Source organism: Oenanthe melanoleuca, chromosome 15, assembly GCF_029582105.1.
Source record: "Oenanthe melanoleuca isolate GR-GAL-2019-014 chromosome 15, OMel1.0, whole genome shotgun sequence".
Lineage (NCBI taxonomy): Eukaryota > Metazoa > Chordata > Aves > Passeriformes > Muscicapidae > Oenanthe > Oenanthe melanoleuca.
This window is the reverse complement of record NC_079349.1, coordinates 10,485,206-10,497,667: the sequence shown is the minus strand read 5'-3', so window position 1 is coordinate 10,497,667 and position 12,462 is coordinate 10,485,206. Positions and strand designations below refer to the sequence as shown.

The window sequence follows — 12,462 nt, the reverse complement described above, 5'->3', positions numbered from 1 at the left end:
TCTCTGGATGGCAACGAACCTCCTTGCTCTGCTGGATTGAAATGCTGGACATCTGCCCCTCCACTACAGGGCCTGGATATGCAAAATGTCAAACTCACTCACTGCAAATACTGACCAAATCCACTTCTCAGTGCCACAAGCAGGGCTGATCCCTACAGAGGGACTGAGAAACCACAGGGAGCATCCACCAGGTTGCTCTGCTCTGTCCTATGGCACAGGTTGTTTAAGAGTCACGGAGAAGGGAGCTCACCATTAGGAAGGTTAAGGAAAAAGTCCTGAACCTCCTCTCTAGTTCACCTGATTCTCAGCTTCTTCCAAAGAGGTCACTTGCTAGGAAAGGCAAAACAAGGAACTGGGCTTAAAACAAAACCTTTGAAAATAAAAAGATATTAAAGGAAACCAAAGCCATAATCAATACAGAAAACAAGTGCATCTGATCAGACGCTAACAACGTCAGCCTCTTGCAGGCTACAGCAGAATCCCTCTGCGATGGAACAAACATTTGCCAGACTAGGAAAGTCTCTCCCAACTGGTGCAGCAAATCAGGCCAGACAAACCCCTCTGCTCCTGGTGCAGCTGGCAGTCTTAGGAGGGGACTGTCTCCACGGAGGCTGGTCTGGAGCCTTGGTATCTTCATGCAGGCAAGTACCATACATCATGTTGCACACATTCAGGGAGATGCTGAGCCAGGCTCTGTCCTCTGCAGTCGCTTGACACCCAACAGCACCACAACACTTCCACACTCCTGGACAAAATGTGTACCCCAGCCTTGTTTTAAAAATTGCTTTCCTGCTTAAGGAACTGTATTCCACCCAGTAAAGGCAGAGATCCTACAGCACATGGCTTTCTCTCAGTGTGGGCCACGGCCCAGGACTGGTAGCATCACCTTTAATGGCCCAATACAATAGCCAGACAGGACTTAGTTGACTCTTGGATGCCCCAGGGAGAATCAGAGGCTGCACATGGTGCGAAGGGGAAGGCGAGGGCCTTGCTGCTTGCCGGCAGGGGGAAGGTAAGCTCCCTCTTACCTGGACCTGCTATTCATTGCTATTCATTCCAAAAGAATCATCTCTTTTTTTTTTTTTTCCTTTAAATTATGAACAATATGGAGAAATTGAAAGCAACCATATTTGGTCCAACTCCTTCCCTCCCAGCCCCTGGGCTGATGCACTGTGGGGCTTGCTCTCACAATCGGCAGAGGCAGAAGAGGGTAGGAATGAAGACACCAAAGGCCACCAATATAGGAAACATGAGGCTGCTGTTGTCTGAGGCATAGGGGTTTGGTGTGCGTGGGCCTGACTGAACCCGGTTCTTATTTGCCTGTTTTTTAACACTGGAGCCATCATCATAGTCATCTTCATCATCCTCTTCCTCTTTTTTCTCCAGACCTGGGTGTGGCTGCAACTTTGGAACATCTGTTGAACAAGACAAAAGGTTGCAAGCAGGCAGGATGTAAATTGGGAGATCACTCGACACACTTCCTTCCCCTCTCCCCGATCCAACATAGACATCGGCAAGAGGGCACCTGAGACCCCATCAAAACCACAACCAGAACATCCCAGAAGAAAGAAATATCTTCTACCACAGAGGATCACATACTATTTCTTCTCTTTGCAAGGTAAGAGCATCCAAGGATCCAGCCTGCAGAAGAACTACATCCTTCCACACCCTCAATGTGTTAATGCACAAGGTAATGCACAAAAGCACACTTAGAGCACACATTCAGATACTGCAGCTGCTCAGTAACATCTTGTCAAGAACAAGCACCTGCTGCCTGCAGGACCAGCAGATACAGGTGCAATCAGGAATGGGAACAACCCTTTCCATAAACAGTCCTACTCCACATCACTGCACCCCTCAAAGCCAGAGCTGTGACAGCAGCATGGCCAAGCCCCACTCAAATCCAGCTTTCTGAGCCTGGGACCTGAGCTGCAGGTGCCACCTGGCCACAAGGTTCTTACCAAATCTTCAGCAGCACCTAACCATCCCTGACCATCCCACAGTAAAGCAAATTGATGTTTTGGTCAGAGAGGAATCCTAAACCCTCCTAGTTCAGGAGCTAGAGGGGCTTCAATTCCAGCTCACTTATAAAGAGGGTGATGAAAGAACAAGGACCTTTCCAGCACTCCACAGAGCTATCCAGAGAAACTAGTATCTGGGAAAAAACACTGCCTTGTCCTCAAGCTGAGAAGGCAAAACAAAGCTCCAGGTAAGAAATACTTAAGCACTAGCTAAAATAACTGTAAATTATTTGTCTGCAGGGTTGCTGCTGACATCCAAGGCCAGAGGGTATTTATCTGTAGCTATAAGCTGAGACTGACCAGACATGTTTCCTATTCTTCTTACATATAGAGGAAATTCCAAAACAAACTGATTTTTCTCACTCCAAAATGACACAAGCTTTGTGTCTTAAAGGAGAATGAGGACATTATACACCTACTTCACTTTGCAACTGCACTTTGTAGGAACTCAATGAAAGAGAAACAATTTTGGCAGATGTGGGTCAGCAAGAGCTATGATCTCATAGTCTGAGAAGCAACAGGCTGCTCTCCAAGGGGGAAGAGCCTTCTGGCTCAGAAACTGTGCTTACCTTCCACTGTTCCTTGCAGGATGTATAGGGCACAGATTTTTGGATTGTCATAGTAGCCCTAGAAAAAGCAAAGGCAGCAGTCAGTGCTGCAGGTCTAAGACAAGGAATGGTCTCCCCACCCACCAACATCTCTCCTCCTCCAGCACACAGCTGCACCACATGATTGGGTAAGAAGCGGAAAGGGAAGATCAAGGCTCTGCCCTGAAAAGATTATTACCTTTACAAACTCAATGTGCAGCTTTCCTGTGAATGTTGAAACCTCTCCCTGGACACTCAGTTTTCCCTTTTTGATACTCATGGGAATGATCTCATCGTGAGCTGTGCTGTGTCCAACTCTGTCAAAAATGTCCAAGTCTTTCACCACCACATGGCCATTCAAGCGAACATCAAATACCTTCAGGGTGGAAGAAATGACAGAGAGTCAGAGCAGATTCATGCACGTGACACTTGAAATGGAAACACAACAGGAAAGGTCTCTGCTTTTTTCTACGCACCCAGGACCAGAAACCATTGTAACATGCCCTGGCCCACTCCTTTGGGAAGGATTCAGAGCCCAAAAGCAGCCAGGTAAAGACACCAAAGCATTAACAATGCTTTCAAATACCCTGAAATTTGCCTTCTCCTTTTAAAACATCTACATCTGCTGTTCAGACCTGAGGATAGCACAGTTTTATTCATGTTTCTCTTTCACAACTTTTGTCCTGTCTGAAGACCTGCTCTGTGACATACCACACCCTAGGGAATTAAGCCATTTCTAACTAACAGCCTGCAGCAGAACAGAGAAGAGGAAACAAGCTGGTTGAAGAAGATAAAATGTTTAACTGCTAACCACATTTATGAATTCAGAGTGAAAGTCCTCCTCAGGGTTGTAATGACTCAAACTTCATGCAGCACCTGGGGAATCCCAGCAGAACCACACCAAGGAAGAGGAACCAAAGATGCCTCAGCCCTTCAGTTTAATCTGAGGCTGCTTTTTGCATCCGTTCTGTAAGCTAGCCCCACCAGTTCTGCTCCCTGAAATAATTCTCTGGCAGGAAGGCAGCACAGTGCTTAAGGAGATCAGCCCTAAAGAAGCTGATGGAATCAGAGGAACGCCAGACTAAAACATAAACCACTCCTACCCCAGTTTATCACAGGGCTTTGAGTTCTACTTGCTTCCGTTTCCACTTCTGTACACGAGGGATTTCAAAAATGGACAAAGATTATTCTTCTCTAAAAAGCAGTTGAATTTAACTCTGCTTTCAGGATCAGACTGAATCAGTATCAGCTCTATTACATTTGTAAAAATTGGTTTGAGTAGTCTATTTAACCCAGACTGCCTCCTCTGCTTCAATCTATGCAATACTTCCTCCAGCATAACTATGCTGTCAAGTCAGAAGCAAGTGTTCAAGAAAAAGGAAAAAAAACTTCTCAAAGCCAGCACAGCCTAAACCTATTGCTAGTTATGTTTAGTTGCACGTGTTGCAACTAAAGTTTTCCGGTCCAACTGCATAGCTGGAATGTGGAAGAGAGCTCTAAAGGTTCAGAGCCTGGGAGGGGTTGGGACCTAAATTAACAATTAGTGCCTTACTCCTTCCTCCAGCATGCAAAGCAGCAGAGGCAACCCAAGCACACGGTCTTAGCCAGGAACTCACATCAGAGACACACAAGGAGCTATTGCTTACCTTCTGTTGAGACTGTGCAAAATAGACCTCTGCAAACTTCAACACTAGCACATAGTCACCCTCCTCTTTGATGGGAACTTCATAGCCAAAGGTTTCCTCATTGTAACGCTCCGTCTGGTACAGAATCTGGTCTTCTGCGTTAGACCGCAGGATTGGCAGTTTCATACCATAGTCAGAAGCTGGGTTTCAAGCACAAAAGAGTGAGAGGAAGGGTTACATTCTGAGGAAGAGACACTTTATCTATTCTTGAAACACTGAACTCTGTAAGTAGCATTAGTACTTACAACCCATCAGACCCATCTCCCCTGCTTGCTCTGACCAGGCGGCGGCACTACCAGAGCAGAAGCACAAGAAGCCAAAGCCCCAAAATCCAAGAAATGTAGGAAAACAGGTCTGGAGCCCTGCTGCAGTCTAAGACACAGTAAGCTCACTTGCACCTTTTCAAAACCATTACACAAAGCCAAAGGACTTGGCCACTGGCTCTTGCTTTAAAGAGTGAAAACACCTAGAATAATTTAACAATATTTTCAAATTTCAAATTCCAAGTACAAAACTAAGTTAGCACAGGACTGACTCGACTCATTGACACAAGAGATTTGAAGTTACAGTTGACAGCATTGGATTTTCAAGACTCATCCCACTCAACTAAGAACCTGGTGAATGGCAGAAAGGTGAAAAGCATTAGGCATCTTACAAAGCCTTTTCTTCTCACCACAGCCCCACAATACCTGTGGGGGTATTAGCATGAAGATGGAATGAAGGAAGGAAAAAAGATACACAAGTGTTTCAAGAGCACCAGCAGCTCCATCAGCTTATGTTCTCAGAGCCACCCAGCTGAAATGGGTGCTGTGTGCAGGCACCTGAAGAGCCCCCAACAAGGGCCCAAATAGGACAATAATCGACAAAATAAGAGAAATTACAAAATGTGCCTCTTTTCAGTGTTTCACCACCTCTACAGCAGCCCTCAAAAATTTAACCTCCCTTGGTATGCTACTGTATCAGCGTTCCTGTATAAATGCAAACTGATGCAAGCCTCCAAAACTGCACATCAAACAATTCTCCAGCAATGCAGGGGCAGGAGGGAAGACCGTGGACACCATCTGTCCACTGGCACTTCAGACAGAAGTTGATCCAGACAAAGTTCTCTGCTGACACTTACCTCTCCCAGCCCCATTTCCATGGGAACAGACACTGCATTGGCCAAGACAAAGCAAGAACTACTAACCCAGCACACATTGCCAAAGACAGAGCCAATGCAAACGAGTAAGAAGAAATTAATGCCAGTCCTTAGTCTCCTGTTTCACACACAGCTGCTCAGGCAATCTTCCACTTCTCTTTACCACTCAAACTTGGGCATAAAGACTGAAGACTCTAACCACCAGAAATACAGAGGGTGAAAAGTTTAACGTGTCCTCCCACACAGGTATTTCTGGCCAGCTACAGATTACAGTGATAGCAAACCAAGGACTCCACAGAAGTCAGCTCCTATTAAAGGAATGCCTGCACAGGAAGAAAGTCCTTTAATAGCCAAGAAGGTAACTGGAGAGGAAGACCTGTCACCTGCATGTCAGAGCTCTGTTGACAGAGCTGTGGAAGCAAGATGGATTTTACAGCACGCTGGGTGCTCACTAGGAGCACGCAGTACACACCAAGCTGTACCTCAGCTATGTTTGGCACCTGCCTATTCTGTAATTGCCATCAGCACAGTCAGTCCTTTAGGGCACAGCAGCTGAACAGCGGCTTGGGGAAAAAAAAAAAAAAAGTGGTTTTAAATTGCCCAGAGGCAGTACAGCCCAGAATTACTATCCCTAGGTCATTCCTCCCAGTCAGCCATACATTTCTGCTATAGCCCTTACATGTCTATCAACACAGAGTGGAGCCCAGAGTAAACGAACAATGGTGCAATAAAAAGCCATTGAGAGAAAGGCAGCTGAGAGCTCAAAGGGGTAAAGTCTCCACTGTGCCTGGCACCACTGGCTGAAGCAGGATTACTGTAACAGCCTGCTGCTCGGAGGAAACACCAAGGGCTTTCCACAAAGGAAGTGCATGTCACAATGTGCTTGAAAAAGACCCCTCTTTTTCCCCAATTCAAAAATAAATGGTTCAAGTCCACAAGGACATTCAAGTCACACATATGAGACGTCTATGAAGGGAAGCTAACCTACAGTGATCAGGACAACCTGTGCGACTGCAGCAGCAGCCTCCACGGGTCTGAAAAGCTGTATTAGAATTTAAATGTGACCTCCACTGTATCCAGTGTGCCCAAAAGGCTCTCCGTTTGGGATGGCACTCATGCAGGGTAAGCAATCGCAGTTCCAGCTGTATAGCACAGGAAAATCCTCACCATCCTACATGGAAACAGCAAAGGTTAGACTCCAAAGTCAACAGATAGCTCATCTTCTCCACATTCCACCATTTACCTGTAAGTGACAGCAGAGCTGCTCAGCACACTTGTATTAGTGAATCAACTAACTGGTACACCAGTTACTAGAAACATGCAAATTTCAAACTGCAGTGGACTTAAGAGAAGTAGGAAAAGGTAACATAAGTGCATTTAGTTCTCCATCCTGTCCTAAATAGTAGGCTGAAGATTTTACTGACTTTGTAGTTAGAGCAGCCGATGATTTCCCATCTGCCTCTACTTCAGCTCGTGTCCCTGCCCTTGAACATCCAGCCACGTTGGGGCATGGGACAGAGTAGCCGGCTGTACCTTCCCCAGCCGGGCCCAGCACCGGTGCTCCAGCGAGCAGCCTGCGCTCTTCGCAGTCAGGACCAGAATGCTGCAAGCATCAGCCCACATCGTGCGCGACCCAGATCCGGCTGCAGAGGGCTGGAAAAGCTTGCTCCCACTGCACCGAGCGCGCTGCGCACTGGGCTGCGAACTGGCGGATCCTGCTGTGGAACACGAGCTCTTCAGCGGAAAACGGGAGAGAAAAAGACACTGGCGGGCGCACGCGGCAGGGCTGGCAGCTTGACCGCTCCTGCCGTCCTTCCAGCCGAAATCCCACTCTAGCCCTCGCGGAGCCACTTCCCCTCCGGCATTACACAACCCCGCAGGCCAAGGACAGCAACACCATCCCGCAGAGCTCATCCCGCCGCCTCTGGGGCCCCGGGCCCGCACCGCCACGGGGACGGGGGATGCAGCCCCGGCTGGGCCCGGCGGGAGGATGAGGGTGGCCGCCGTGCCGCTGGTGACAAGCGCCGGCACTGCCTGGGGGCCACGACCGTCCCCGGGCGGCTGGGGGAGAGGAGCCCCCGCCGTCCTGCGGGGACACCGACAGACCCTCCGGGACTGCAGCGGGCAGGACGGCACCGGGAGCGCGCGGGTCACGGATCCCGCCGGCACAGCGGGGCCCCGCAGTCCCAGCGGAGCGGAGCCGAGTGGGACCCCGTGGGCTGTCCCGCCGAAACCCCCCGGCCGCGGCGTGCCCCCCGCCCTCACCTCGGCCCACGCGGCCCTCGAGCGGGTCCTTGCGGAAGTGGATGCCGTTCACGTCCACATGGGCATCGCCGCCCGCGTTGACGGCCCAGACGACGCTGTCGGCGATGCCGCCCGCCGCGCCCCGCAGCAGCAGCGGCAGCAGCAGCACGGGCAGCAGCAGCGGCGCCCCGCGCGCACCAGCGCCCACCATGTCGCGCTCCCGGCGCCGCGCCCGCCCCTTCCTGCCGCCGACAGGGGGCGGCTTACCCCGCTGCCGGGGCGGGACGAGCGCCGGCCAATCGGCGCGACGAACCGTGAATATTAATGACCTGCCCGCCTGCCATTAGACGGTCGCGGGTCTGGATCTGCATATTCATAAGGCGGCGGGCCAATAAGCGGCTGCGATGGGCGGGCTGGGCTGAGCGGCGCGGGGACGGCGGCGGGAGCGGCGCGGGGAGCCGGTCCCTGCGGCCCGGGGTGCCCGGGGCCGCTACCGCCCGCGCAGGGAGCGGAGCGGGTGTGGGACCGGCTCCCCTGGGAAGAAGCGGCGGGGACGAGCGAGGGTCCCCAGCGCCGTGCCCGCAGCGGGAACAGCCCGGCGAGCTGGCCTGAGCGCCGGGCGCCGGTGGGCAGAGCCCGCCCCTCGGCGCTGCCAATCGCGGGGCTCCAGCGCGGCGGAACGCGGAGCACGGCGGGGCGGCGGCGGGAAGCGCAGTCGGAGGGTTGCCGTGGCGACGGGCGGCGCTGCGGCAGCGCGGATCCGAGCGGACACGGTGCGCTCGGGGAAGGGGCTGGAAGCGGAGCTGGGGCAGCGGGACCTCCAGCGCCATCGGGGGCGGCTCCTCGCCACATCCCGGTAGCTCCGTGCCCGCTGTGCTCTGAACAGCAGCTCCCAAGCCCGGCTCGCTGCCTTGGCAGAACGCGCTGGTTCTCCTGCTCACTCCTGGCATGGAGTAGGGGAATAGGCAGCTGCTGCCCGCCCGGCAAGGAGCGATGCGGCCGGTGCCGTGCCAGCACCTTGCACACAATAATCTGCCTGAGAAGCAAAGCGGCCGGTGAAGGGGAAGGCGGGGAGGTGACCGTGACACTGCCAGCAGGCTGATCCCTGGCTTGCGCTTCATAGGAGAATGTAAAAATCCTATGTTTGTTTTCCGGAGGACCTTGGCAAGGTCTTGGGTGGCTGGAGTGAGATATCCCAGATGGAGGTCGAATGAAACTCACTCCCTACACAAAGGGAGAACAAATAACTTAATGTTTGTCCTTCTGTCTGATCACGGTGTTCCTTGAGGCATCAGATACCAGCCAGGCCTCAGGGCTGTGCTCCTGGCACTGGCTGCATTAGCAGTGGCTGCTTCTAAGTAGCAGTGATGTTTTATTAATTCAAGTCTTTCCCAAAGCCTTTGCTTTTATAAAGACTTGGTGTTGCAGACTGAGAATTAAACGCATTTGTCGCTTTTGTAATGCATCTGTGGGCCTCTTAACCATACACTTCTTGGAGAAGTAAACTGTTTGGTGGAATGTGTAACCACCTACCCCCTGTCCCCAGTCTGCTCTGCCCAGGTTGGAATGGACCCCAAAGCATGTTCCTGCTGCTGTGACATCAGTTCTTGGGCTTATGGTATAACTGGGCCAGGACAGACATGGCACTGCTGCACTCCCACACCAGCACTGATGCCAGGAAGGGGTTCCTAAAACTACAGGGTGCCTTAGGAAACCACATCCAGATTAGTAGCATGAAATGTGTATGTTTAGCACCTCTCCAGATTCAGCCACCTCATGCTGATTCCTGGCAAATCATCTCAGCATTACAGACCCCAGCCCTGGTAGCAGCATCTGATCAGATCCAGGCTAATCTCCTGTATCCCTGCTGTGTTTGTGACCTGTTGGGTGTCTCCCAAGTTCTGTTACCAAAGGAGTGCAAGCAGCCGTGGCCAGGACAATGCTGTCCAGTTGGTGAGGCTGAGGGAGGCCTATTAGAGCTCATTTATGCTGATTACAAATGATCCTCCCTAATCCTACACTTTAAACTGTGATGTGTGAATCAGGAGCACAACTTTGAAGCATATAAACACTGTTACCAGGTGTCCCTAGGATGAGCATTTTCTAAAACTAGCTTGGATGATCATTTCCCAAGGATCAGTAGTGCATCACAAAGCAAGAGAGATTCACTGAGCAGCAGTGAGGAGGGACAGTGGCTGTGCTCATCTGGGGGCAAGAGGAGCCCTCACTGTGGCTCACAGGCTGGTCACAGCTCCTGGCAGAGGATAGCAGATGCTGTTTGGCCTGTGGTGTCCTATACTGCTGCCCTAAATCAATACTTACTGTCACACCAGCAACTTGATGCCAGTTTGTGCCCCAGATGTCAAAGGCTCCATCCTGTTACTAATCCACTGAGCCATCAGTCAGTCCCTTGATGCAGGCTGGATTTACACTAGTAACCTACAAGTGAAAGGCTCAGAGTAATTTTCTCAATCCCTTGATCTCTCCCTGTTCCCTGACAGCTGTGCCAATATGACTGTCTTGAATCTGTCCTACCTGGTCTACCTACCACCCTGATTATTCTCAAGCAGCAAGGGGGACATGTTTAGGGTATTAGAAATTTCCTGCTGGAAAATGGGATCAGGATTTGGGATGTCCAAAAAGAGCAGCAAAAATGTATGGGTCAGAAGCAGGCCTCATGGCTAATGAGATATCTAAGAAATCAGTGTGAGCCAACCCTACTGTCCCATAGCCCTCCCAAATGGCACAGGGCTACAAGGCTGAGGTGCCCACAAGGGACCAGCTGTTCCCTGCCATGCAGAGCTCCTTGGAAGCCTCCCTGATACCAAATTGGAGATAAGAGCAAAAGGATTATCTCTGGAATTAGATTATTTAGATTGGATCTTTAATCTCTGCCCCTGTCTACACAAGAAAATAGTAAAACTCCCTGGGATTATTTGGGCTTGTTGTGAAAGTAAAATCAGGCTAGCAGCAGGAGCTCAAGAGCTTCTGCTGGAAGGAAAAAAAAAAAATAAAAGAAGGCTTTTGAGACCTGCCCTGTCTGACCTGTTCACTGTATCATGGTGACACCTGGCAGAAAAGATCTACAGATGATTTGGCAGACTCATCTTTCCCCAGAAGCAGCTGTGGTTCAAAGATGGCCTCTTCAATGGCACAAAGATGTCCTGCAGCCAGCCTTTGCCTGGCACTCTTAGGATAACAGGCACAGCACACACTACAAGCCACACTACAAACACAGGAACCTGCTTAAGTGAAAATGGCCATAGTTTGCAGGGAAGATGCCCAGGCACCGTGATGCTGCACTGTGGATTAGTCCAGCCTCTAGACATGTGATAACCATTTTTAAATAAAGACTGTCCTGCAATCTGATGCTGTGTACAAAAGATGCTACTGCTCAGGGCAGGGTCTGGGAAGAAGCAAGCAGAGGCGGCCACCATGCTTGTGGCCTCTGACTCCATTGGGCTCCTGCAGGCTGGCTGTGGCACAAGCACATACCCCAAGCTGTCCCCAGCATCCACAGGCAGGCACAGCACTCTGCAGCACACAGGCAGCAGCACAGCTGTCCTGCTCCACATGCACAGCAGCTCCTTCCTCAACAGGCTCCACTGTAAGTGAAGCACAGTTGTGTACCAACACTCCCTTTGGCAGACACAAACCTGCACACGGCTCCCCCTCCCCAGTATTATCCTAAACACATTTATAATGTACCAGGACTCTGGACTCTGTTCAGTTTATCACCCTTATCTCCAATAATATCCTCAACAATACAGATGCTGAGCCAGTAAATGTGGAGATCTGTAAATATCCATTTTCCAATTTCTTGGCTCACACCCACATTTTCAAGATGGGACCAGCTCCATAGATAAACACACACAGTTTGCATACACCCACTTGCATGCAAACTCTTCTATTGCTGCACTCCAGGTACCTATCTGCACTCCTTGCTTTTATGTGCACACACACAAACCCTTCCTAGTGCACACACCTGTGCAAACACAAGTAAACACGCACACACACACAAGTATAAGGAGAAACATAGTTTTTCTGTCACTGGAGCATCAGCCATCACTACAGCTATGCTGGTTGGCAGAGCAATAGGAAAGCAGAAGAGAAAATCCTCCTTTGGGAAATGAATTTGTGGACCCCAAGAATCTAAAAGAGAACCTCAGAAGAGAAAGATAGAGGAAGCAGGAGGATATTGATCCTTGACCTCCCAGTTTGAGTAAGGAGGTAACCAAGAGGAAAACAGCTCCCAGTCACACCAAGAAACACACAATGATGATGGTAGCCTTTGAAGCCAAACAGAAATTAATTCTGGCAGCTTGCGACTGAGCCTTTGCATAGAGAAAGGAGACAACTGTAGGTCTGGTAGAGTAGAGGAAGGGACTGGTAAGTTGGGAGCATCTTGGGGAAAAAAGGATAAGATCTGATGTGTCTGGAAGCAGCTGGTAGGGCCTGGAGGCTGCTGCTGTCCCTGCTGCAGACATGTGCAGCATTCCAGAGTGTGAAGAGGTTGGAGAGCAGAGCACTGCCACATAAGGAGGCTCTCAGCCAATCCCCAGCACCAGTGGAGGTACAGCTCAGCTCCCACAGCATGGCCCCACCACACATGTGCTCACAGCTGTGTTTAAAATGACCTGAAAAGGGTGAGGTTGGCCATTGCTGCCTATTCCCTCCCCACCTAGCTCCCCTCTGGACCCTTTCTTCCACAGCTCCTTCCTACAACACTGCAGGGGCTCTCACCTGTGCCCAGGCCAGTGGAGGGCATGCAGAGACAGAGACCCTTC

The 12,462-nt window shown here is 50.8% G+C and overlaps 1 protein-coding gene across 1 annotated transcript; it reads right to left on the bottom strand.

The window, feature by feature from the left end:
• Positions 1–358: 358 nt before the first annotated feature.
• On the bottom strand, positions 359–8,003 carry MLEC (malectin). The gene is made up of 5 exons (XM_056504574.1): positions 7,697–8,003; positions 4,255–4,433; positions 2,808–2,984; positions 2,591–2,648; positions 359–1,415 (listed from the first exon to the last, which is right to left on the bottom strand). The coding sequence occupies exons 1-5, from the start codon at positions 7,884–7,886 to the stop codon at positions 1,186–1,188; spliced, it is 834 nt and encodes a 277-aa protein (XP_056360549.1). The 5' UTR covers positions 7,887–8,003; the 3' UTR covers positions 359–1,185.
• Between the last annotated feature and the right edge of the window lie 4,459 nt (positions 8,004–12,462).

What these genes read in the sequence shown, in the direction of transcription:
- MLEC (XM_056504574.1), bottom strand. Translation starts at nt 7,886, where the DNA reads ATGGTGGGCGCTGGTGCGCGCGGGGCGCCGCTGCTGCTGCCCGTGCTG. An exon ending in CGAGGGCCGCGTGGGCCGAG is followed by an intron (nt 4,434 to 7,696) that starts GTGAGGGCGGGG and finishes CTTGAAACCCAG; the next exon opens with CTTCTGACTATGGTATGAAA. An exon ending in TGCACATTGAGTTTGTAAAG is followed by an intron (nt 2,649 to 2,807) that starts GTAATAATCTTT and finishes TGCTTTTTCTAG; the next exon opens with GGCTACTATGACAATCCAAA.